General features: G+C 36.9%; 1 protein-coding gene across 1 annotated transcript; it reads left to right on the top strand.

Annotated features, from left to right (window-relative positions):
* On the top strand, positions 1-24584 carry LOC123556290 (uncharacterized). The gene is made up of 11 exons (XM_045346890.2): positions 1-157; positions 778-1002; positions 1678-1844; positions 6656-6906; positions 10269-10411; positions 12002-12193; positions 16897-16980; positions 17987-18394; positions 19704-19895; positions 20693-20840; positions 22413-24584. The coding sequence occupies exons 2-11, from the start codon at positions 892-894 to the stop codon at positions 22544-22546; spliced, it is 1830 nt and encodes a 609-aa protein (XP_045202825.2). The 5' UTR covers positions 1-157; positions 778-891; the 3' UTR covers positions 22547-24584.
* The last annotated feature ends 1860 nt before the right edge of the window (positions 24585-26444 follow it).

The raw sequence follows: 26444 nt of genomic DNA, 5'->3' as shown, positions 1-26444 counted from the left end.
TAAATGTAAACGGGTATTTATTTTAGAGTTGCTGTTAGAAGAAGATATCATATAAAGTGGCGGACTAAGAGTTACGAAACAAATATGAAGAGAGAAATAGTCACTAGTTTGCATGTATTTATTATCGTTCTTACGATGCCTAGTTGCCAAAGCAGAGGTAAGATTGTTTTATAACCTTAATATGTAAATGTTAATATAATAAAAAATATAGAGGTGAGAGGTTTGTGTAAGTGGCGGAGAGGTTTGGGAGGGACGGGGTCGTCAAGAAATACCCAGACATTTTCTACCAGTGTATTTTAAAAACGTAAAATATACAAAAACGTCGTTAATCGAGAAAAAAAAAACAACTTCAATGCCGTTTTTACGGTAGAATGCTAAATGGCAAAACAAGGTTACAATTTGCCTACTGCAGACTTTGTGGAGGTTGAAATGTTTATGTAGTGTTTTGGAAAAAGAAATACAGCTGTCTCCAAAATATTAATTGGTCTTGCAACAAACTGTCATTTCCTGCATATAACATATTTCCTGCTTGTGCATGTCAGGCTACGGTCTTCCTTAGAACATTTTATTTTGTTCAGCTAATGTTTGATCTATACCTATAGATATTTTTGTGCGGATTGCTGCACTTGTTAACATGCTGGTCTCCGGACTAGAGTGAAAGTTCGGTTTAGAGGGATTTGTCGATGTACTTTAAACACCTCAAGAAAGCCTGAAATATTTAAGTCGTAAGTTTTGTGCAGTTTTTTTTTGAAGTTTACATAATCCATTTGATTTTAGTTTTAGACACATACACAAGTCATCCATGCAGAAGAGCATGTGTTGCGAACAGACCACAGACCTGCTTTTACGAGTTTAACTTGGAGCTCTATTTCACTCTATCCAAGGCGTGTTATGACTGTCCGACAAATAAAACCGACCTTCCGGCCTCACTGTATCCCGGCTGATGGTGTCCCGCGTGGAGTCCTCGTGGTGAACAGAATGTTGCCTGGACCCGGAATACATGTAAGAAGCTATCACAGAAATATACTGTTTTATTACATACTCGTTTCTATTCCCCGTTAAGTTACACTGGTACCGGAAACGTCAATATTTTTCCATACACTGACGCCTGAATTTCATATCGGGTGCGTGACGTAATTCAGTGTGTGTTGTTGCACTATTTCTTTTCTATTTAGTTCAGTATTGTCAATCCTATTCAGGCTATTGAACATATTTATGATATTTACATTATATTTGTACGTGAGATGCGTATGTAATAAAAAGGTTATTATCTTTGCATCGGGAAATATGCACTCGTTCTTCAGCGGAAGAATATTGCGCCCCTAAAGACGCGCAATATTTCCGCTGAAGAACTAGTGCATATTTCCCGATACAAAGCTAATAACCTAATAATTGGCCCTTGATATCACTAGATACTTTATATTATTAATATTACTTTTTAATATTTTTTTTCAACTTTAGTTTCCTATTTCTGTTCATGCACTATTTTCTGTTGATAAGGACTGCTTCCAACTAACCAGTAACTGTGACTTAAATATTGCTCTTTATTTCTAGTTGTTACGTAAATGAGGTGTGAAAGACAGCGGACTTATTCTTCTGTTTCAGCGTTACCATTTCGTAGTGTAAGACGTACAATTTACCGTAACAAATGATTTCAAAATAATGTCTATTATCAAGGTTTGTGAAGGCGACACAGTCATAGTGAATGTTGTAAACGGCTTCATTGGAGGAGAAGGAACCAGCATTCACTGGCACGGGGTTCTGCAAAATGGTTCCCCGCATATGGACGGTGTTGGCATGGTAACACAATGTCCGATACCGATTGGAACGTCGTTTGAATACAGGTAAGCTATATAGCGTACACTAACTTCCGTTTGTTCGTGAGTGAACAGCCGAAGCAACAAATTATGAAGCACACTTTAGTCTACATGCTTATGGGAACTAAGGCGTTTATGCATTTATGTTTTTTACCAGATATGTTAAGCAAGGGGGGTATTCGATCTACTCTTTACCCCCGAACAAAATGCGGCCAACTGAAAAGTGATTTTTCTTACTTTTATCTTTTGAAGGATTTCTAGACCATTACACATGGCTATAACCTGCTCCACTGTTTCCTATATATCAGTACCTTTAACTGGGAACAGTGTGTAATTTGCTGAATGCGGTCATGGGATTTGAACGATGGAAAATCCTCCGTTAACACGGATAAGAATAGTGCGATAGCAAAAAGTCTTTTTTCCTAATTATTCAAACAGCTGGAGCTATTTTTTACAATAAAATATCAATATATTCCTTCATGGTTAGTCTGGAGCCGTTTAAAATCGAAATTTTTAAATTACCAGTTTTGTCTGATGTAAGAACAGTGTACGAAATAAGGGTTTGGTGCATTCACAATTCTTCAAGCGACTTTTTTCCTCGCCTTTCAGAATAATAAAGTAAAATTCTGTTAAAATAAAAATTTTGTATCATTTATAACTATCTCTTGCTCAATGTATTAGATTTAAAAGGTATCCGCCTGTCTATCAACACGTATGTACTGAAAGCCAAAATTTAGCAAGTATTTAATATAGTACCCCTTGCTCTGTAAATTCTTTTGGTATAGGAGGTTTACGCATGTGCTTTTACAATTTGTTTTTGACAAGGGTGCTTATGCTTCTAATGTTTTTGGAGTTCCCATATTTTAAAGCATACATTTTTAATTTCGGATGAAAGCATACATAAAATACGTTTATCAACACATCTAGTTCCAAAAGCTTTAATAAATAACGAATCTAAATCTTACTATTATATTTGAAAACATTTACTGCGACATCTTTTTTTTAAAAGGACTACCCTATTTTCCAGATTCAAAAAAATTTCTCCTAATGGTATATAATAATTCAACATTTTAAAAAGTTTTTTTGGGAAGTAATTCACCCAAAATTACTAATAAGGCGTATATAGGTCGTAAAAAGTCTGAAAAAAAATAATTTTGAGGTATACAAGTGGGTGTTTTCATTTCCAAATAAAACATACCTAGATTAAACACACAAAAAAAAAAAACCATGAAAATTTTCTCTAAGAAAGTTATGATACATTAAAAAACATCACCACTTTTCCTTGGGGGTTTTCAAAATACATACGTAACTACACCAGTGTTTAAAAAACAAACTGTTTTGGGGAAACAGTTGCGCGGTTTGACTGTGTCGGTATGTTTAGTGGGAATACTAAAATAACCAGCATTTCAGGTACATACCATTATACAAACGCATTTATTTTTCCGGCTTCATATATCAAACTAACAAGATGAATTGAAATAAAATTTTTATTTAAACATTCAGATTGAACTAAAGCAGTTTTTTTCTTTTTTTCTATGTAATTTAAACGTAATACAACAATAGTTTTGTCTGAAGAAAAGTCCTGGAATATTTACAGTCATTCTAAAAACTTTGAGAACATTCTATCATATTTTCATCATACATAAAAACAAAATCGATGAGTATGCTCAAGTAACCGTATTACCATTAAGTAAATTATGCATATACAATGTATTTACCGATACCACTTTTGTTATTTAATTATAATCTTTTATATGCCCTTTGAATATGTTTCGATCACATTAAATTTTGTATTACTGTTTAGGGGCAATAGTGTATTCTCATTAATTCAGTCTCTATGATACTGCCCTGAAATTTATGTACGTCCTAAATTTCTAGTATTTTGTCCAAAACAAATAAAGGAAAGGTTTTAAGATTTTAATCACTATCAAAGGGAGTTATGCATATCATTGAATTGCAGAAAAAAAGAATCAATATCGCGACAACAAATACTTTTTTTCAAAGCAATACATACGTTACTTGCACAATTACACTGGCATTAACCTCCTGCTGTACAAAAGTAGAATATCTTTGTAATCGTTTAAATTCTACGAAAGGGTATAAAATCCATCCTGTACGACTGAATCGAAGCATTAGTATTGAGTAAATGAATTACAATCTATGGAAATTGAATTACATGTCAAATCAAATTTGGGATAAATAATGGCACCCGTTTTGAACATAATACAAAATACTTTCCTATCTATTCATATCCTGTAATTATATCCGACATGATATTCAAATAATTGTATTACTACATTACAATGCCACCAAAAAAAGAAATGTTTTTATTTGAAATTATACATACGTTACTATTGGATACGTATGTATCACCGTAAACACTGTATCTTTACTTTTATATACATTAATATACATGTAATGATTTTATTGAAAAAAATAAAAAATTCTATATTTAAAAAATATTAGATATAAAATTATTACGGGTGATATTATTCTCTTATCATATCTATAGCATACAATTCTCAAAAATGAATTTGTTTTTCAATGTGTACGTGATATAAGGTTATTTAAAATTAAAAGTTGGCGACCTAAAAACTTGTAAACAGAAACCCGCGTCACTGTTGATTATCTGACGTAGGGGTTAGTTTTAATATTTCAGAACGTTATTATCGATCACGTATGTATCATTTTCCTTTTTTGATGCTCATAAAGAATTCATTTATAGATATTTGTTGCCTAAAGGTAATCAGCTATCAGATATGACAATGAACTTCGTCTTAAGAGCATTAAAAATGAATTAAATTAATTTGATATTTCTACAATACGGTAACGGATGTACAATCTGTTATATACGCTTTGGTAAGGTTTTCCCCGCGAAATGGTATAAATGTAACCCAATTAACAGCATGAATGAGCAAGCATAAAAATTATATAATTTACAAACAAAATGTGTGAATGTTTATTCCACCCAGAAACGGCAAAGCATTATCATATTTTTTGGCATTATTTTTAAATGATGACTGATACCAAAGGATCAGGAAAAATTTGTATCTATTTTGATTATAAAATTACTTCCTATGTTACTTCATAAAAATATGTGATTTCATTGACTACTGATGAATTTTAACTACAAGAACGTTCTTAAACATAAAAATGAGCTGGCGACAGTAGCGTAGTATTGGGTTTTTCGTAGTTTGAAGCTTCATAAAGACACAGACAAAGGTAACAGTCAAAGATTCGGTATAAAATCAAACAAGCTTAGTGCTAATATGACAGGAGACGAATTACTCTTCCTTTGATTTGGGGAATAAGATAGTAAACAGTAAAATAAAACATGCGCCTCACTAGTGATTTTTGGTGAATAATTCCTTTGCATTTTTAAATAAGACTGAAATCCCAGTCCCCATATTTATAGCCATGTTTATGAAATGTTTACATTTTTCACTTTTTCATGCAGGCGGGTAACGAGACATCCTACTTGAAATCTTTCAAGTAATTGGATTATCGTATTTTTAGCATACAGAATAGACATTGTCCTGTCCAAATGCCTGGTTTATAATTTCAAAAGACGACAACCAAAAACTTTGCGGAAATATCATTCATTTTACACATGGAAATGCACAGCAACTGAAAATTGCTACTAGTATTAATTTCTACACGAATTACAGTAAGAGATCAGAGTTACTTTAAATATGCAAATGAGATTGTGAAATAAAAAGCAACGGTTCTTGGCCGCATGAATAATCATAAAAGTCTACCAAGAGACCTAACCGATTTGTAATTTCCAGAAAATCGTTGTTGTTTATATTTCGTGAAAAGTTCTGAAGTAGAAACAAACTTTTTAGTATATATATCTTCTGAAGAGAAATTGTTCTTTGGTATATTTAACCAATGGAAAATTCGGTTTAATTGGGTCCCGACCTATTATATTTGAATGGCCAAATATAAGTTCCTATAAAATGTTTGATTGGCCAAATATCTAGGGCAAAAGTGATATAAGACACCACGTAGAACAGAGAACAACAGTTTTGTTTAATCGACAATCACTGAAAAAGTCAAGTGTGCTTACCTACTGACATATCTTGTCTGGTAATATGTTCATTCGGGGATTATGTTACTGTTCTACTCCTCAATCCGACCCCTTCAATTATTACATGGTAGAGAAATGTAAACTGGTTATCTCAGAAACGATGAAAGAAAACTGTAAAATCCGTTTGAAAAAAATTGCACTGCACCTTATCCTCTGATTTTCGCACACTGTTCCTTACCATCGGACAAAAATTGTGTTTTTTTTTTGAAAATACGAACTGTGATCTGCACAAAATGAACAGTATTAGATAAGTATGTGGAAATATTCCTTCCAATCAGAAAAATAGCTTACAACCTGCGGTATATTAGGAAAAAAGACCATTTTTGCTAATCGCACTATTCCTTATCCCGTGTTTAACGGAGGATTTTCCATCGATTCGAATCTCATGACCAGCATTCCAGACAAATTACAGCACTGTTTCCAAAGTGAAAGGTAGCGGTTGATAGAGAAAACAGTGGAGGAGGTTGATAGACATGTGTTATTGTCTAGATATCCTTGAAAAAGAAAAAAAGTAAGAAAAACTCACATTTTCAGTTTTGGCCGCCATTTTGTTTCGGTGGTAAGGAGTAGATCGAATACCCCCCTTGTTAAGGTTTGAAATATCTGTAGTATATATACATTAAATTAGTTTTAAAATGTGTTTAGAACAAAATCTGGCACTTAACCTGTAATTTTAAAGGTATAAAATCTTAACTAACCCTCTAACCTGCCACTAAAGGAAAGGCATAATATTTCTAAATTTCTGCAGATTCAACGCGACTAATGCAGGAACCCATTTATGGCACGCTCATTCCGGGCTCCAGCGTTCTGATGGTATTTTTGGCGCCTTTATTGTCCGCCAAGCAGACGAGTTTGAGCCGCATCTTGGACTTTATGAGCACGATCTTCCCGAGCACACGGTTATAGTAAATGACTGGTTAGGAGAACTGACTGAAAATAAATTTGCCCGTCATCACCACGCAGGGGGAGATAATAGGCCGAAATCTATTCTAATAAATGGTAGGTTTTAGTATAAATGTTTGTTGTGTGACAATGTTATGTATGTCTTTCATATTCTTTAATGATATTACGACTGTCGTCGTAAGTATGAGAATTGTCTTTATATGAAAGAGACATGAATAAAAAGCGGAGAACAACGAAAGCCTCGATATGGGTGTGATTCCATGACCTCTTGGTTTTGAAGTCTTGTTCTCTTTCTGCTTAACTTTTAGTCTGCTAATTTTCTAAAATGGACCGTTCCATCATTCATTTTAAAGTTGGGCAATTCCATTCATTATTTGAAGGGGAATTCACTAAAACTTTACTGACTGAATAGCGAACAGTGCAGACCATGATCAGCCTGCACAGACGTGCAGGCTGATCTTGGTCTACACTGGTCGCAAAGGCAGACTCACTTGCCGCCAGCAGGCTAAAGGTTAACTAGCATGTTGGATTGGTATGACATATTAAAACTTCTTCACGTATAAAAGATATGAGTTGAAGGTACAAAGTTCCAGCTTTGAGTCACTTGTTTCAAACTCTCTTTCAGTTGGTTGTAATTGTACATAAAAGTAAAAAAGGGCCCTGCGGTGTGTAGCTTAAAACGACCGAAGCAATGTGCGTGACCACCATCATCCTAAAAAGTAATTTAATGAGTTCTGGACAGTTGTTGTTTATCAAAAACTCTCTCACGACGTCTGTACGCACCGAAGAAACTGTCAGGCAGTAGAAAATTATAGTATTCTACATCGTAAGCCACGCAGTAGAATTTTGTTATGGAAATACAAGAAGTTTAGCTGCAGAGTTGATATTATTTTCCTTACTGAAGACAAGCACAAAATACTGATTTCCAATTTTTGATATTTGATCGGCATATAAAATTATATCAGGTTATAAGGTATCATATTATTTATGTCGTGACATAAATTGTGGAATGTAAAGTTATAAGTATCCTCATGTGTCTTTTAGTGGTTTTAAAAAAAGGAAATAGTAGGCCTATGCAATGATATGCACGGAAAGACAAACTGATACCTAGAGCTGCACAAAAGCTTATCAATAGTTTAAACGATTCTGTCAAACCTTGGGTACATGTATATACTGATTAGATTAGGTTTTGAGCTCAAAGTCTGATGGTAAAAATCTTGCGAAGAGATACAACCTTGACTATTTGGTTGTTTTTTTTTTTTTGTTGTTTTTTTGATAAATGTGTCATATCCAGATACGTGCCTATCTGCAGATTATCTCAAAACTGCACGTCAGCATTGCATATCATGAGGTATCTATCTAAGCTGCATGTCAAGAAGAAAGAAACCCTTTTAAAGTCATGTCACAAGGAACATGCACTAGATAAATGACAATGCAGGGGTAAAGTGGTTTGATGATCTAAACAGTTTTCTTCGTATCGACTGACACATACAAACTGTAACTCGTTGCGGTGTAGTGAAGCCATTGTTTGTTTGTTTTGGGTTTAATGCAAATTTTTCAACAGAAAGGCGGGCACTTAACCTAACCAGTGTTCCTGGATTCTGTACAAGTACAAACCTGTTCTGATCAAGAAACTGCCAACTTTCCCAAATGAATCAGAGGTGGAGGACAAATGATTTCAGACACAATGTCTTTTATCAAATCGTCACGGAGAACATGTGCTCCGCTCAGAGATCGAACTTACGACCCCTCGATCCGTAGATCTGTGCTGTATCTATTAAGCTTAGCGGGCGGGCTATTTCTGGTTTTAATGTAGGGATAATACACGTTTTTTTGTGTATTAACGTCTGCAGAAGCCCGCGAGACCTTCGGTCTCGGTCACAAACATATCCCAAGGGCTTCTGCAGGCGTTACTACACAAAACAAACATGTATTGTCACTATTCTTGCATAAAAAAAAAACATTACACGACGACTAAATGCATTGTTTTCATATGTGATGACTTGACGATTCCGGTACATTATTCATTTACCATTCTGGTTGTTCTTGGATACGGTAAACATGTTTTAAATATCCATAACCGGGGCACACATAACAACAACACTACTAAAAGCGTGATTTGAAGGTTTTTGAGCATCTTATTTTTATTTTTAGTTATTACAAACGTTACATTACACATAATTTTGCATATAACTTAAAAATTTGATAAACAGGAACACAATTATTTTAAGAATAACAACTTTACATTCGAATTATTTTGAGTACGAACAAACAGAGTACGGATGAGTACGAAGCTAGTGACTAGCTTTCGATGTTTATTATATGTATTCTGCGAAAAATCAGGTAAAAACAAACCGACTGATACTAACAAAAATCATTAATATAATACCTAAAAACGGAAAATAGCACAAGTTACACGCGATACTTATTTATTCACAGTTATTTACAATAACTGAACAGACACTTTGTAAAGGGAGTAAACTCTAAGAGAAGCTAGTGCGTACATTGATGGGGGCGGTACGTTTGGGTTTCGAAACTGATACAGCTAAACATACTATGAATTACATTGTATCTATAATGCTACAAGAAGAGGTTATTATGGAAGAAACAAGATGCAAATGCCAAATATCAGTCTGCGCAGAAATACATACATACGTCCCTGGCAAAGCATTTCAAAAATAAAAATCATGTATTAACAGCACGTGAATTGCCTTGTTTGCACACGATTTTTCTCCCGTTTATACATGGGCGGATCCAGTAAAAAAAAGTAGTTTTTATGCAAGAATACGCTGCAATTCGAAAATAACGCTTTAAAGAAAGTCATTCGTTTCAGTTTATTTTTCATGGCTCTCGGGTAACTGTTTTTTGCAAAAAACTCGGTAGGGTCTTGTTACTCGGTAGAGCCGCGTTAACGCCTAAAGAGTAACATTGTAGCTGGATATTCCAAACTGTAACAACGGTCAATGACACTTTTTTATGTTTTTCGTTTCATAAGCTGTTTGAACAAGGTGAACTTTGGAAAGAATGAAACGAAAATATGAAAGGTCAATTAACGATAGAACTTCTTTTCATTATATGAACTTAAAGATTACTTTGCTGATACCTTTAGAAGATTGAAGATACGCTGTGACCGTCAAAGATATGGTTGTCCCCTATCATGTTTGTACGCATTATAGAAGGTTAAAGTAAATAACAATGTAAACTACTATATTTGACTGAAAAACTGTGCAAAATTGTATAGACTACGAGCAAAATACTAATTCATTATGTCACTGAATAGTACCGCCTTCAGGATTTTTGAAGGACACTTAATTTGCAAAGAAGGCGAGATGTGTGGCTGACGTGCCAATTGTCTTGTAGTTCTTTTCAAACTTCCTGTGTTAGATATGATAAAAAAAACTTCACCGATTTAACACCATGTGCTGTATTTGGTAATGTTATCACACAAAATATTTTAGGCAAGGGCGTTTATAAGCAAGTTTCTAAGCGTCATGGCAACACTTCGAGAAACTATACGCCAGTCGAAGTATTTCACGTGAGAAGAGGACAGAGATATCGTTTCAGGATAATCAGCAATGGCGTCCTCAATTGCCCTAAACAAGTTCGTATTATTTCATATCGTTTTATCATGTATTCCGCTCGTTCAAACATTTTTGGCCAGATTCAACGGTGATGCAAGAGTACGGCTAACGAAATGTATTTCCATTCAGTATGACAAACTTGCAATCACCCTTTTATCAGGTAAAAAATGGAGCTGTAACTTATTCAGGTCAAACGAAAATGTATAAATACTTGCCTTCGCAGCTACTCGGCTATTTATATATTGCAATCCAAAGTTCTTGACATTTAAAGAGTTCCTCATCTTTTCTCAATATTTTATTTATCTTACGTCTGGAAGACTGTTCGTCAAGTTTTACGGAAGTACCGCTAGTACGGTGTCAAATCGAAACAGAATATGCTTTGTACAGTTTTTACTGTCTTTTTTCTTGTGTTAGAAACTTCATTGTCTCATAATTAAGGGAACGGTACGTTTTACACGTGGACAGATTAGATAGAGAAATGCCACTGTTCTGTATCGAAATAATCAAGTCCATACCGTGACGTATTTTCACTCGCTTCGGTTGTAATTCGGCAAGAATAGACATTTTAAAACGCATGGATATGTAGTTTGCAATAGACATAGTTAGTAATATGTGTCAAGTGTGTCTTCCTGGCATATTAAGAGAATTGCTTATCACCTAATGACAAGCTCGTCATCTGAATGGAAAAGAAAAAAGAAAAAAAAAACAACTTTAGCTGGCTTCACTTGGCGATACATTTGCCATTCTTACAAATTCATACTTCATATTTTCATGCATCTGTGAACTACAAGAAGCGTCTGTCACTTTAGAACATGGAGTATATTCTTTATGTGTTAACTGCTTTACAAGATGAAAGTATATAATATTATATCCAAAGATAATAATTACGTGTATAGTCAGAATTGCCTTATGCCACAGTCATAGTGTCACGCCGCGCCGTTTTGCCCCGTTTCTGACATCCATATTTCTGGAAATTTCCACCGGGTGCCACGATATGCCAAGTTGTCACTACGAGCTAGCCACGTTCGCGCGATGCTGTCGCCTCGTAATCGCCAAGTTGTCCTACGTTGTGCTTCATTATGCCTCGATTCCGCCACACTGCAACCATGTGCAGCTTAAACGCGTCACGCACTGGCTGGCTGGCTGACCTAAATTACCAACGTAGCTGTATGTCGTAGCCAAAACGTGACACATTGGCTGGGGCAATATTACCAACCGAACACGCTATGTTCACGTTCTGTTACGTTTTTGCTACGTTATACTATGCTGTACTTCGTTCTTGCCACGTTGTTGCCGTGTTGTAGTACGTGGTTGGAAAACGGCATCGAATTTTAAACATGCCCGAAATTAAAATTTCAAGTTCGCGTTGTGTCACTTTGATCACGTTTCAACCATGTTGATCTACGTTGACTCACGTTGTAGCCACGTTTCCCAACGTAGATATACGTGGAGGCCAAAACGTGACACTACGACTGGGCCATTTTAACTGCTACTCTGGTCGGTATTCGGTTGGTATATTAGCACGTTTGTCTAGCTCTATGTCCATTTTGCATATAACCCTGAAGATATGAACAAAGATTAATGATTGAATTGTTTTCGTTTTTCTTTAGATTTCCGTAGATAATCATACCTTGACGATGATAGCATCGGATGGAAACGCTTTTGAAAAGATAGACGTTGAATCGTTCAACATCTTCGCCGGAGAGAGATATGACTTTGTGTTAAATGCTAGCAACACTGTCGGAAACTATTGGATCCGAGTCCGGGGTTTAGCCGACTGCGAGCCAGAACATGCTAAACAGGTACGTATGACGTCTGATGAGCACTCGAGTCCAAGGTTTAGCCGACAGTGGGCCAAACCATGCTAAATGAAATACGTTTGATGTTTGGTCATTACTTAATTTAGCCCACTGCGAGCCAGATTGTGCTGAACAGGTATGTATGACTTCTGGTGAGTACTTGAGTCCAGGTTTTAGCTCACTGCGAGCCAGAACAGGCCCAACAGGTACATATGACGTCTGGCGAGTACTTGTGTGAAGGGTTTAGCCGACTGTGAGCCAGAACATGCTAAACAGGTACGTATAATGTCTGGTGAGTACTTGAGTCCGAGGTTTAACCCACTGCGAGCCGGAACATGCTAAACAGGTACGAATGACGTCTGGTGAGTACTTGAGTCCGAGGTTTAACCCACTGCGAGCCAGAACATGCCAAACAGGTACGAATGACGTCTGGCGAGTACTTGAGTCCGAGGTTTAGCCCACTGCGAGCCAGAACATGCTAAACAGGTACATATGACGTCTGGTGAGTACTTGAGTCCGAGGTTTAGCCCACTGCGAGCCAGAACATGCCAAACAGGTACATATGACGTCTGGTGAGTACTTGAGTCCAAGGTTTAGCCCACTGCGAGCCAGAACATGCTAAACAGGTACGAATGACGTCTGGTGAGTACTTGAGTCCGGGGTTTAACTCACTGCGAGCCAGAACATGCTAAACAGGTACGTATGACGTCTGGTGAGTACTTGAGTCCGAGGTTTAAGCCACTGCGAACCAGAACATGCTAAACAGTACGAATGACGTCTGGTGAGTACTTGAGTCCATAGTTTAACCCACTGCGAGCCAGAACATGCTAAACAGGTAAGAATGACGTCTGGTGAGTACTTGAGTCCGAGGTTTAACCCACTGCGAGCCAGAACATGCTGAACAGGTACGAATGACGTCTGGTGAGTACTTGAGTCCAAGGTTTAGCCCACTGCGAGCCAGAACATGCTGACCCACTGCGAGCCAGAACATGCTAAACAGGTACGACTGACGTCTGGTGAGTACTTGAGTCCGAGGTTTAACCCACTGCGAGCCAGAACATGCCAAACAGGTACGAATGGCGTCTGGCGAGTACTTGAGTCCGAGGTTTAGCCCACTGCGAGCCAGAACATGCCGAACAGGTACGAATGGCGTCTGGCGAGTACTTGAGTCCGAGGTTTAACCCACTGCGAGCCAGAACATGCTAAACAGGTACGAATGGCGTCTGGCGAGTACTTGAGTCCGAGGTTTAACCCACTGCGAGCCAGAACATGCCGAACAGGTACGAATGGCGTCTGGCGAGTACTTGAGTCCGAGGTTTAACCCACTGCGAGCCAGAACATGCTAAACAGGTACGTATGACGTCTGGTGAGTACTTGAGTCCGAGGTTTAAGCCACTGCGAACCAGAACATGCTAAACAGTACGAATGACGTCTGGTGAGTACTTGAGTCCATAGTTTAACCCGCTGCGAGCCAGAACATGCTAAACAGGTACGTATGACGTCTGGTGAGAACTTGAGTCCGAGGTTTAACCCACTGCGAGCCAGAACATGCTGAACAGGTACGAATGGCGTCTGGTGAGTACTTGAGTCCAAGGTTTAGCCCACTGCGAGCCAGAACATGCTGACCCACTGCGAGCCAGAACATGCTAAACAGGTACGACTGACGTCTGGTGAGTACTTGAGTCCAAGGTTTAACCCACTGCGAGCCAGAACATGCCAAACAGGTACGAATGGCGTCTGGCGAGTACTTGAGTCCGAGGTTTAGCCCACTGCGAGCCAGAATATGCCGAACAGGTACGAATGGCGTCTGGCGAGTACTTGAGTCCGAGGTTTAATCCACTGCGAGCCAGAACATGCCGAACAGGTACGAATGGCGTCTGGCGAGTACTTGAGTCCAAGGTTTAACCCACTGCGAGCCAGAACATGCCAAACAGGTACGAATGACATCTGGTGAGTACTTGAGTTGAAGGTTTAGCCCACTGCGAGCCAGAACATGCTAAACAGGTACGAATGGCGTCTGGCGAGTACTTGAGTCCGAGGTTTAGCCCACTGCGAGCCAGAACATGCTGAACAGGTACATATGACGTCTGTTTATACTTGAGTCCGAGGTTTAGCCCACTGATGAGAGCCAGAACATGCTGAACAGGTACGAATGGCGTCTGGCGAGTACTTGAGGCCTCCGTTTAGCCCACTGCGAGCCAGAACATGCTGAATAGGTACATATGACGTCTGGTGATACTTGAGTCCGAGGTTTTGCCCACTGCGAGCCAGAACATGCTGAACAGGTACGAATGACATCTGGTGAGTACTTGAGGCCTCCGTTTAGCCCACTGCGAGCCAGAACATGCCCAACAGGTACATATGACGTCTGGTGAGTACTTGAGTCCGAGGTTTAGCCCACTGCGAGCCAGAACATGCCCAACAGGTACATATGACGTCTGGTGAGTAGTTGAGTCCGAGGTTTAGCCCACTGCGAGCCAGAACAAGCCAAACAGGTACGTATGATGTCTGGTGAGTACTTGAGTCCGAGGTTTAGCCATATGACGTCTGGTGAGTACTTGAGTCCGAGGTTTAGCCTACTGCGAGCCAGAACATGTCAAACAGGTACGTATGACGTCTGGTGAGTACTTGAGTCCGAGGTTTAGCCCACTGCGAGCCAGAACATGCCGAACAGGTACATATGACGTCTGGTGAGTACTTGAGTCCGAGGTTTAGCCCACTTCGAGCCAGAACATGCTAAACAGGTACGAATGACATCTGGTGAGTACTTGAGTCCGAGGTTTAGCCCACTGCGAGCCAGAACATGCTGAACAGGTACATATGACGTCTGGTGAGTACTTGAGTCCGAGGTTTAGCCCAAACCGAGCCAGAACATGCTAAACAGGTACGAATGACATCTGGTGAGTACTTGAGTCCGAGGTTTAGCCCACTGCGAGCCAGAACATGCTGAACAGGTACATATGACGTCTGGTGAGTACTTGAGTCCGAGGTTTAGCCCACTGTGAGCCAGAACATGCTGAACCACAGCGAGCCAGAACATGCTAAACAGGTACGACTGACGTCTGGTGAGTACTTGAGTCCGAGGTTTAACCCACTGCGAGCCAGAACATACATGCCAAACAGGTACGAATGACGTCTGGTGAGTAATTGTGTCCGAGGTTTAGCCCACTGCGAGCCAGAACATGCCAAACAGGTACGAATGACGTCTGGTGAGTCCTTGAGTCCGAGGTTTAACCCACTGCCAGCCAGAACATGCCAAACAGGTACGAATGACGTCTGGTGAGTAATTGTGTCCGAGGTTTAGCCCACTGCGAGCCAGAACATGCCAAACAGGTACGAATGACGTCTGGTGAGTACTTGAGTCCGAGGTTTAACCCACTGCGAGCCAGAACATGCCAAACAGGTACGAATGACGTTTGGTGAGTAATTGTGTCCGAGGTTTAGCCCACTGCGAGCCAGAACATGCCAAACAGGTACGAATGACGTCTGGTGAGTCCTTGAGTCCGAGGTTTAGCCCACTGCGAGTCAGAACATGCCAAACAGGTACGAATGACGTCTGGTGAATACTTGAGTCCGAGGTTTAAACCACTGCGAGCTAGAACATGCTAAACAGGTACGTATGACGTCTGGTGAGTACTTGAGTCCGAGGTTTAGCCCACTGCGAGCCAGAACATGCTAAACAGGTACGAATGACGTCTGGTGAGTACTTGAGTCCGAGGTTTAGCCCACTGCGAGTCAGAACATGCCAAACAGGTACGAATGACGTCTGGTGAGTACTTGAGTCCGAGGTTTAACCCACTGCGAGCCAGAACATGCTTAACAGGTACGAATGACGTCTGGTGAGTACTTGAGTCCGAGGTTTAGCCCACTGCGAGTCAGAACATGCCAAACAGGTACGAATGACGTCTGAGGAGTCCTTGAGTCCGAGGTTTAACCCACTGCGAGCCAGAACATGCCAAACAGGTACGTATGGCGTCTGACGAGTACTTGAGTCCGAGGTTTAGCCCACTGCGAGCCAGAACATGCTGAACAGGTACGTATGATGTTTGGTGAGTACTTGAGTTCGAGGTTTAGCCAATTGCGAGCCATGACATGCTAAACATGTACGTCTGACGTCTGGCGAGTACTTGAGACCCCAATTTAGCCGACTGCCAGTCAGAACATGCTAAACAGGTACGTATGACATCTGGCGATACGAGTTCGAGGTTTAGCTCACTGCAAGGCGAAACATGCGAAACAGGTACGTTTGATGTCTTGTGAGTGCTAACAGCGAACATTTTGCAGTCGGAGTATCTTACATTTTCTTTGACTAGTTAAAACCTTTGATCATTTTATTAACAGTTTCATGTTTTTTGACTTCCTTATGTCCTTAAACACTAAGTATAGGTTATAGATAAGTGAAAACAAGAACTTAATTGAAGTGATCTATAAATAATCGTCCTTTTTCTTCATAGAATTAATGTCAGCAAAACCAGTCCGTTTACTACATCTATTTTAACGTTTTATCTCACCCTGTTTATCTACTATGACTATCACAGATTTATTTACTAAATTTTCGTACTGTGCTCATATTCATTCCATGTATACACGCCTAGTGTTTAAAAATTCTGGTTTTGTCAGAGAAATAATTGCTACGGTAATGTAAGAAGCTGCTTTTGTGAGAAGCTGTTTTGAAAAAATGTTGCTATACCATACTGTTTACCTAGGTTGCTGTTTTACGCTATGAGGGTGCACCAGAAAAAAATCCGGTTGAAGGCACGTCGTGGCTGGATGGAGACAGAAGTGGGAAGGTATATATCTATAGATATTCTAATTAACCATCAAAGTAAATATAAAAAAAATGCTTCATTATTTGATGCATCTTCGGTTCATAATAAAATTCTTGCGTATGTGAAAGAAAGCTTCACTGTAAGACCCAAGTATGTTCAATGCTGTTCTACAACCGTCAATAACGTCAGTGCGTTGGCTTGTCATAATAATAAATAAGTGCTTAAATCACTGCCAGAGATGGATGGTAACACACGTTGCTGGTTGTAAAATCCACACAAAATGCAATTTCTTTACTGACTGAAAAGTAATAAGTGATTTGCAACCCTACCGTCTGTGAGCAACAATACATGGACAAACTAAAAAATGAAATAAATACATCCTCGTACAAATCAATGAAATCTGTTCTTTTGTAGATAACTAAGTTACCGAACGACATTTGAAATAGATTACACAATTAAACTCCTACCCCTTCTTACTAAATGCATTTCTACAGTTTTAAAGGTCTTTGCGAACTGTCTGAATAGAACTATATTGACTTCGTTTTCAACGTCAGTGAAGTGGTTTTCCGCTAAATTTCGTAACAGTCCATATAAAAATGAAGATTTCTTATATTGTATTGCACCTGTTAATTCTATGCTTATATCTGCATTTCGATTGCCGCTAAATTTGAACTGTGTCTTTTTTAAATACGTTTTGTTTACAGATTAAAATGATCAATGTTCAATCTTTCTAAAGATATATAACACTTCATAGGTAACTAATTTTATAAGAAGAAAGGAGCATTTTGTTATTTGTAAAAGAAATACGAAACATTCAAATTACCATATATAGACTATGAAATATTTATTAATATTATGTAATTTGCGTAAATTACTATAAAACATAAAGTGGGGATAAGTGTGGGGTAGCATATTCGTCTGGATAATGCAAGCGTCTGAAAATTAAACATAAACGAATAATTAAGGCAAATTTTTCAAGCAATTTATTATGTTATGCCGATTGCAAATATATTTCACACTCTTCAAGAAACTGAACCCGTGGAACCGGAAAGGAGACGGCACGCATATACCGGTGACGGAGCTTAGATCACCTGTCAACAACACGGATGCACTGAAAGCTATTCCTGACAAGAAGTTCAACAACACGGACGCACTGAAACCTATTCCTGACAAGAAGTTCAACAACTCGGACGCACTGAAACCTATTCCTGACAAGAAGTTCAACAACTCGGACGCACTGAAACCTATTCCTGACAAGAAGTTCTACCTGGCCATGGATTTTAACAAGATTGACGACTACCACTTCCATGATGAGATGTATTATCCACTTTCAGCCTTGAATGAGTCAATGCACCTATACGTTCCCCAGATTAATCATGTATCATTGATTTTACCCCCTTCACCACCACTTACCCAGCTACAAGACTTGGATGAGGTAATATATTTAAATATATTTTTGCCATATGGGTATAATATCACTATTTGACATTGTTGTATTTATGGTTAAAACTTAAACTAAGGGGTATAAGTATTATTAAACGATCTTTAAAATACGAGACAGTGGTTTAGAAAGAAATATATATAGTTGCAACGTGCATCATGTCTTATATTTTTTTATTTATTAACATGATACGTCAGCATCTTTCTCTGTAACATTTATTTTGCGGAAAGCTTGTAATTCCCAAAAACTATGGTTCGCCTTAATATAACTGAAATTATTCCCGCACTGTTATTATCACTTAATACTATGTTGTAACTATTTTATTTTCTGTATCATCGGCAGCTAAACTTCGGGCGAGTTCGTGCGTTTCCGCACACGTCCGGAAATACCACGGACACGGCAAATAAAGAAATAATACAAAAATCACCAACTTTTAAACGTCTAGGGAAGCAAGAAGACATTAAAATAATTTCAAAATAAAAACATATATAAAAAGTTTAATGTCTGTAGAATACTTCAATAGAATAATAAATATTCTCAAAATATGAATAAAGTGGCTACAGGGAAAAGAATAATATACGTATCACAGGTTTTTGCTTATTTTATTCAGTAACTATATGCCGTAAACAGAGACTGACAGTGATGTTTTTTAATCGCCAAGGGAAGCATTAATTCTTTATTTTAGATAAATATTTTTTATATCTTTGTAAAGAGAAAAGAATGACGAACACTTCAATAGGATAATAAATATTGTGTGTTCATTCTAATTAAAACAATATTTGTTCAAACTTTATTTCCTTCTTTGTTTCTATTGGAAAATATCAACCAGATAAAAATCGATATCGCACTGCCAGGTGATTTCAAGGGGGATAATTTTACCGATAAGACGACAAATTTTACCTAATTGTTGATCATGAAGGCCAGTGCTAATATATATAATTACTGAACAAAATCGAAAAGGTTTCTCGTACTTGTAAGCAGTTTTGCAAAGAGTCGAGGGCTATGCAAGAAACTATTGTATCTTATTTTTTATAGAATTGTTAGAGTGTCACTTTAATGAAAACAAGTAAACAAAGCAGTTTTGAAAGCAGTAAAGCGTAGAAGATGCGTTTGAAATGATGTGCAAATTCCACTTGTTCTGAATATGTTTAATGCCCGTTTTACTCTCAATATGAAATATATAATTTAGACGATGATCCATCTTTTACCCTTAACGTGGTTCACTTATCTCAACCGGTCAATATCCGTAAAAGAGTTTCGCGATGTACACTTTATGTACTTTTATTTTTCTATTCATTTCGAGGAAATATTTTGTAACCACGAAACAAATGGGTCTCGGAACTGCACAGAAGTGTACTGCGAGTGTGTTTACCTGCTGCAGGTGGGGTTAAATGATGTCGTAGAATTAGTGATTTTAGACGAAGGTGAAACTTACAATGCTAACCATCCCATGCATCTACACGGCCACAAATACTACGTTGTTGGAATGGACAAAGTAGGTTTACATAGAATAACATAAAATCTATTACATTTATGATGAAAGGGTAAAACATTTATAGTATACTCTTTTCAGTAATATAATTAAAGAAAGATTTATGTATTTTTTCTCCTTTGGAAATTCAGGCGCAAACGTTGTTGAAAATCATAGGTTACCAGAACATACACAATTACTCGTCAACATAATGAACGAAGTATTCTTCCGCGAAAGAATCCGAATCATTAACCCTCAACGATCTGAGTTTTCTTGTGGTATAACAGTTACTTCGTGTGTGTTAAGTATCTAGTTACCTAATGGAAGGTCGGTGGTTCTTCCTAGGTGTCGCCGATGCACAATAATAGGAGCGTATGACGCTGGAAAAGTTGCCATATGTTCAAAATTGTGTCGTTAAATAAAGTTATACTAATCAGAGTTTGTAATAAAACTACTCTTAAGATTTTGCGTTGAGAAATATGGGCTTGTGAACATACAAAGTCACACATTAACTTCGCTGCAGAATTTATGCATATTTCTTAGTATATTATAACATGTAAATATTGACATTAAATGTTTTTAGTCCTGAAATGTGAGCAAACCAAGATTTATAGACGTATGTAGTAATCTAAAATGTATGATAGTCTTAAATATAAGGTATCAGATGTTTGTATCACTTAGGTGCAGTCCGCGTGTTAATGCACATTTGACTATTTTGTTTTTGTTTTAAAATGTCAGAAGTATATACATGCTAGTTAACAAAAATTTAGAACACACAAGAGAAAAACGCTATCTAAATTTCTTTTATGTGACATCTGAAGTTAGGAGAAACTGTGACATTGGATAGAGTAAAACAACTAGATGGCCAAGGGAAGTTACACAGAAATCTTGCAGATCCCGTAGCCAAGGATACAGTCACGATACCTGATGGCGGTTACACAATATTGCGTTTCCATGCAAATAATCCTGGTATTTATTAAATGTCCTTGTTACATTTATTTTTTAAAATGGCCTTAAAACATTCAAAACTGCAAAAGAATACACGAAAACGTGCTTATCGCTTTGCTCATTTACAACTTTAAGGGAAATTCTTTGCTTCAGCGTTAATTCTGTCTGAACGGTTTGCTAACAACAATCAAAACAGTGGAAACAATGTGTAATTGATAAAAAAGATTTGATAAGAATTGCAGCCATTTTTAGTCCGTGATTGAACTGTACTCCTGGATTAAACAGATTTTTCAACTAGATTGAAAGAAATCATGCTTTACATCTTTATTATATTATATTATTTTATATTTCTTTTATTTTATTTTTTTTACTATGATAAATTATTCTTCCTATGTCATACTATATCTTAAGGACCACAATGGAAATAAGAGTTTATTTTAACTCTTTTTGTGTTATCCTTAACATATAATGTTGATTGACATGGCTATATTAATTCATACATGTTTGTATATTGTTTGATTGTATGTTTTAATTATAAGTCGCCATGTAAATTGTACATTTTATGTTGAAATCTATCTATCTATCTATCTATCTATCTTTAAAGCAAGCTGCTATAGAAATTAATCAATTTTAAAAGCTGTTTGAATGAATTACTTGGCAGAGTGTAAATGACGTCATAAACACAGTAAAATGGCTGCCTCAGTCTACGATTGTCTACTATATGTTCTTACTTTTAAAAGTATCAAATCGATTTTAGTAAATGTCTTAAATCTTAAAACTCATTCGTCGTTACTCTGTCGTATTTTTTTGTTTGATAACTGCGTATATACAAAATCAAAACTTATAATTAGGTATTCCTTCTCTTTAAATTGTTTCTGTAAACGGTATTATATTCTTGAAGACAAGCTTCGAACACTTGCATCAATTAAATAAATGCTGACAGCTAATTTTATAATTGGCAATGTTCAGCAGAAGGCTATGTAAACACACATTATTACGTGACTCCATGTTTAAATAGCTAGTTCGTAGTATGTGCTGTATGACCGGCCAGAAGTCAGCCATTATTTGTTGTATCAAAGTAAAACGTCTTATCAAGCCAGCTGCTGGATCGAAATGAACGTTTATCCCTAAGCGTGTGTCTAGTAATAAAACAAATCCGGTAATAAAAAATGGTTAGACACACTTAATTAATGTCTACAAAATAAATATATACTTTGCCCTAAACAGAAAATAGTTTTCGCGATCATTATATCAATTGTGAATAACTTTAAACGAATAAAATGCGAATGAGACAGACGCAGATAAAATTTCATTGGAAATCAGGCGGCGCCTTTTACAGTATTTGCACACAGTAAAACGTGTCTGTAATTTTTACGTTGTCAAGTAAAGAAAAAAATGTTGAAAACTTTGTTTTGCGGACCCCCTTACTGCACACGACCTCGAAACCTGTCAAGATAACGCTGCAGCTGTCACTTACCTATCATGTTTACACGATTTACGTGTGTAAATTGTGGCATTTTAGTATTAAGTTTTTTCAAAGCAGTATAATCTGCAATGACATGACATAATCTAAAATTTACTTTTTGTTTGTAGGATTTTGGTTCTTCCACTGCCATATAGAGTTTCATGTTGGTATTGGCATGGGTTTACTTTTTCAAGTGGGCAATATAACCGACCTCCCACAAGTGCCAAAGCATTTTCCGAAATGCGGAAACTGGAAAATATAATGGAGTTTATGAAGACCTGGACGACGAAGTGATTGATACACCTTTTGGTGGGATATCCTCCGCTTTGGCCGTTCCGTTTACCTATCTCATGACACTTGTGTCATACAGCTAGATGTAGGGCTATCTACATTATTTATATCTTTATTTTTGTATGCATTTGTCAAGACAAGGTAAAAAAGATATCAGGTCAGTGTGTGTATGTATGCTTGCATATCTCTAAGGACACGGTTTACTTAAGCCTTATATGGCCTACACCAGTTTGAAAATGTACAAATTGTTGATAAATGACAAAATTATGCATAGTTTGCCTCCTGAATGTTTACCTTGTATAATGAATATAGTTTATTTTTAAGTTATTATTTTGATCAAAATAGGTCACTGAATATTGTTTAAATTACAGATATTTGGACATTCGTTGCCATATTTATATTACATAAGAATGTTTGTAATAGTGAGCATTGTCACGGACCATAAATATTTTGAAAATATGTTCAGATTTTTCCACCGAATATATGGTCATTTTTGTTTGTGCCATATCAAAATTTCAGATTTGTGTACAAATTTGGTTAAACACTTAATGTTTCCCATACCTGTGATGTTAAAATGTTTTCTTTTACGTCAAAATATTGTCTTCAATAATGTATAAATTGTAAAATATGCAAGAATTTAGATTAATAATATCTGTCGTGAACACGAGTGATATTTTTTCTTGCATATCGTAAACATATGAGCTTTTTATTCTGACAGATAATTTTACTTGCATACCGGAATTTACAAAAAATAGAGTAAATAAAGCTTTCTTTTTATGACTCTTTCTTATACAAAGCGCGGGAAATTAACGTCCGTAAACAGAAGTGACGTCATGATGTTTTCGTGACACACAATAACAAAGTTCCTCTTTACCTCTATCGTTTGTAGAGTAACGGTATGTTCTTACCATAAAATAACGTATTTTGAATCGAGAATTATACTTTAAGGATCGGAAAGAAACTATCAATGTACCTGATTTTTTCATATAAACAATATAATATTATCAATGCATGGATCGCTAGTTGTCATTAGTGTTATCGTTTGTTCTTATCGTGAAATAACTTAATTTTAATTAAGAACGCCCGACTGAAATTATTTCGGACGACGTATAACCGCCCGAGTGTATAAATAGTGATAAAGCACTGTTTTGCTATGAATTATTTCGATTCTAATATGTTCTTTATTGTAAAATTTATATCAAATATTATGAAACTGTTTGGCGCCAATAGTAGGTCTTTGTTTATACACGCGCAGGCTGGTCTGGATCAATGCTGGTCGCAAACCTACTACGTTGGTTTTCTCATGGCACGGCTCAATTATATTTTTTTGCATCCTTATTTTTGCAAAGTTCCTGGCCAGAATTTAATGAAAATTCACAAATGATAAGTACTAGGTGAATGTATGCATATTGCCTTGAAATATTACATAACTCGTTAGGCTGCGTCAGAAACATTTAATAACATTTCTTATTACATGTTTGACGTCGCGGGAGTGTAATAAAGCCATTAAATAAAAATGATAATACACTAGTGTAATAAAGCTTTGACGTCGACGTCATTTATAGTATAGGCTACGTCGGTCAAATTGTCTTGTTTATATAGTAAAAGAAAGTCGATTTTTTTGATGTTTCGACAAGAAAGGCTTACATGTGATAAAAAGAATATTACATTTGTGACTCTCGGCATAGCCTCGCATTTTATCATTTTATTCAACTCGTTTAATAAATTCAATATGAAAAGACACTCGTGTAATATTCTATATTGATTTTAATATGATTTAGTGCATTACACAAATCTAATATTACTTTCAGTGGAATATATTGTCTTACAAGCTGTTATTTGTCAAATACATATTAATGTGTATTATCTACATTTGAAATATCAGGACTTTTACACATTTCACTGTAATTTTCCAGAGTTTTATTTTCTTTGTTGTTACAGTAATATGAATAATTTATTGTATAATTTCATAATGATTTAGCTTCAATAAATTTGTTAAATTATCCTAACTGCTGTCAAATGTTAATTTATTATCAATCAAACCATTATGAAAAGACACTTGTGTAATATCTTCTATTTGTTCAATTATTCAGAATTATCCGAGAACAAACGGTATTTGGTCATATAGAAAAACTGAGTCTGTATTGACAATAAGTTCTAACTTGGCTTTTATGAAGCATTGTTGAAAGTTAAAACGTTTGCTTCGTTGATAACTAGGGGAAGTCAAGTCATAGAGATTCTATAGATGACAGATATAAATGATTTTAATCATATACAGTACAAATTGTACCTCTTTATAAGTCTGGCTGGCTTTTAAATACAAGAGCTCGTCTAACAGGAAATGTCCCCCTTGATGCATCCTGTAATTGCAAAAGGAACAGAAATTATATGCTCACTGTAAGCAAAACAAAAGCTTTACTGTTCTGGCTCAATGTGACCTTGACCTTTTGACCTCTGCTAGTCATGATCAACTTCACTATCAACTTTCATGACCCTAGGCCCAAACGTTCTTGATTTATCATCCGGAAACTGATTGGTCTACATACCAACAGACAGACTGACAGCCATCTGCAAAAAATATACCCCTCCTTCGATGGGGGGCACAAAAATCAGCTGTTCTTCTTCAGGAGAAAAATGTCATAAAAAAGCAACAATAAATTCCTTGGTCTACATTATTATTTCGGTAAATGCCAAAAATGATGTGGAAAAAACACATTTACAGCAAATCCAAATAAATTATTTCATTGAAATAATCGGACCAGCCGTGACCTTTTCTCCGAGCCAGACCTTGATGGTGGCAGCTGGCATACAGAAATGTCATCACTGGTGTCACTTTCTGCCAAATCTTCATTCAGTGGTATCTGTCTATCAATACAGAAGTTGTGAAGCCTCACACAAGCTTCTGCGACTTTGCAGCACTTGTTTGGTTTCAACATCAGACATCCCCCGGACTTGTGTAAACACCTGAAAAAGTTAACAATGATTTATTCATGGAATAGGAAGAAGAAGAGAAGAAGAATATTTTATTGACTTAAACTGTACACAGTTTCTCGTCATACATATATACATATTACAATAAACATAGCTTAACAATAAGGTCATAGTTACTGTAAAATAAATCAATAAGTAACAGATCTATAGATCTATATACCAGTAGTTTTCTCACAAGTTATAGGCCTACCAAAATGGGATTTGAAAAAAAAGTCGAATTGAAATGGATTTTCGTGTGGGCAGGTAGGGTGTTTTAGAGTGATTTTTGTGCGGGAAAAAGGTAAAAAATGACTGGAAAAAAGACCCCCCCCCCCCCCCTATAAAATGGGGGGTATTTTTATGGGTGTACGTTCATTTTAGTGAACGCTTTTTGCTTCAAATAAACCTTCATCAGCGGTAATATACTTTGGATGTCCATGGACGAATGGTATGACTGAAAATTTCAACCAAACCTGGAAAATCTACTTAGATCACATCGAAACCTTTGCAAAAGATTACATAAAACTGTGCTCATAATAATGACAACTGTGCATGAGACATTACACAGTGGGACACCGCTATAGGAGAGGCATATCTGTGCCCAGTAACCGGCCATGCCGCAGAAAAGAGACACAAAATTTACAATGGTAAAAAAGAAAGTTATTTTTCTGCATCGAGAAAAGGTATATAAGTTAAAACTGAATGTGAAATCAGTCATAAAATAAGTTTCGAACTTAAAAATGGCACAACAACTAAGCAATCTTACAGACCAAGAATTGGATCCCGAGTTCATCAGAATTGTAAGTGAGCAACAAAGATCACAAAAATTGGTTGATGATGCAGTTGAGAAATACAACAATGGAAAAAGTGCACAACAAGTAAGCAATCTTACAGACCAA

The sequence above is a fragment of the Mercenaria mercenaria genome, chromosome 5 (genome assembly GCF_021730395.1).
Source record: "Mercenaria mercenaria strain notata chromosome 5, MADL_Memer_1, whole genome shotgun sequence".
NCBI classification, from domain to species: domain Eukaryota; kingdom Metazoa; phylum Mollusca; class Bivalvia; order Venerida; family Veneridae; genus Mercenaria; species Mercenaria mercenaria.
This window is presented reverse-complemented; position numbering and strand designations above follow the sequence as displayed.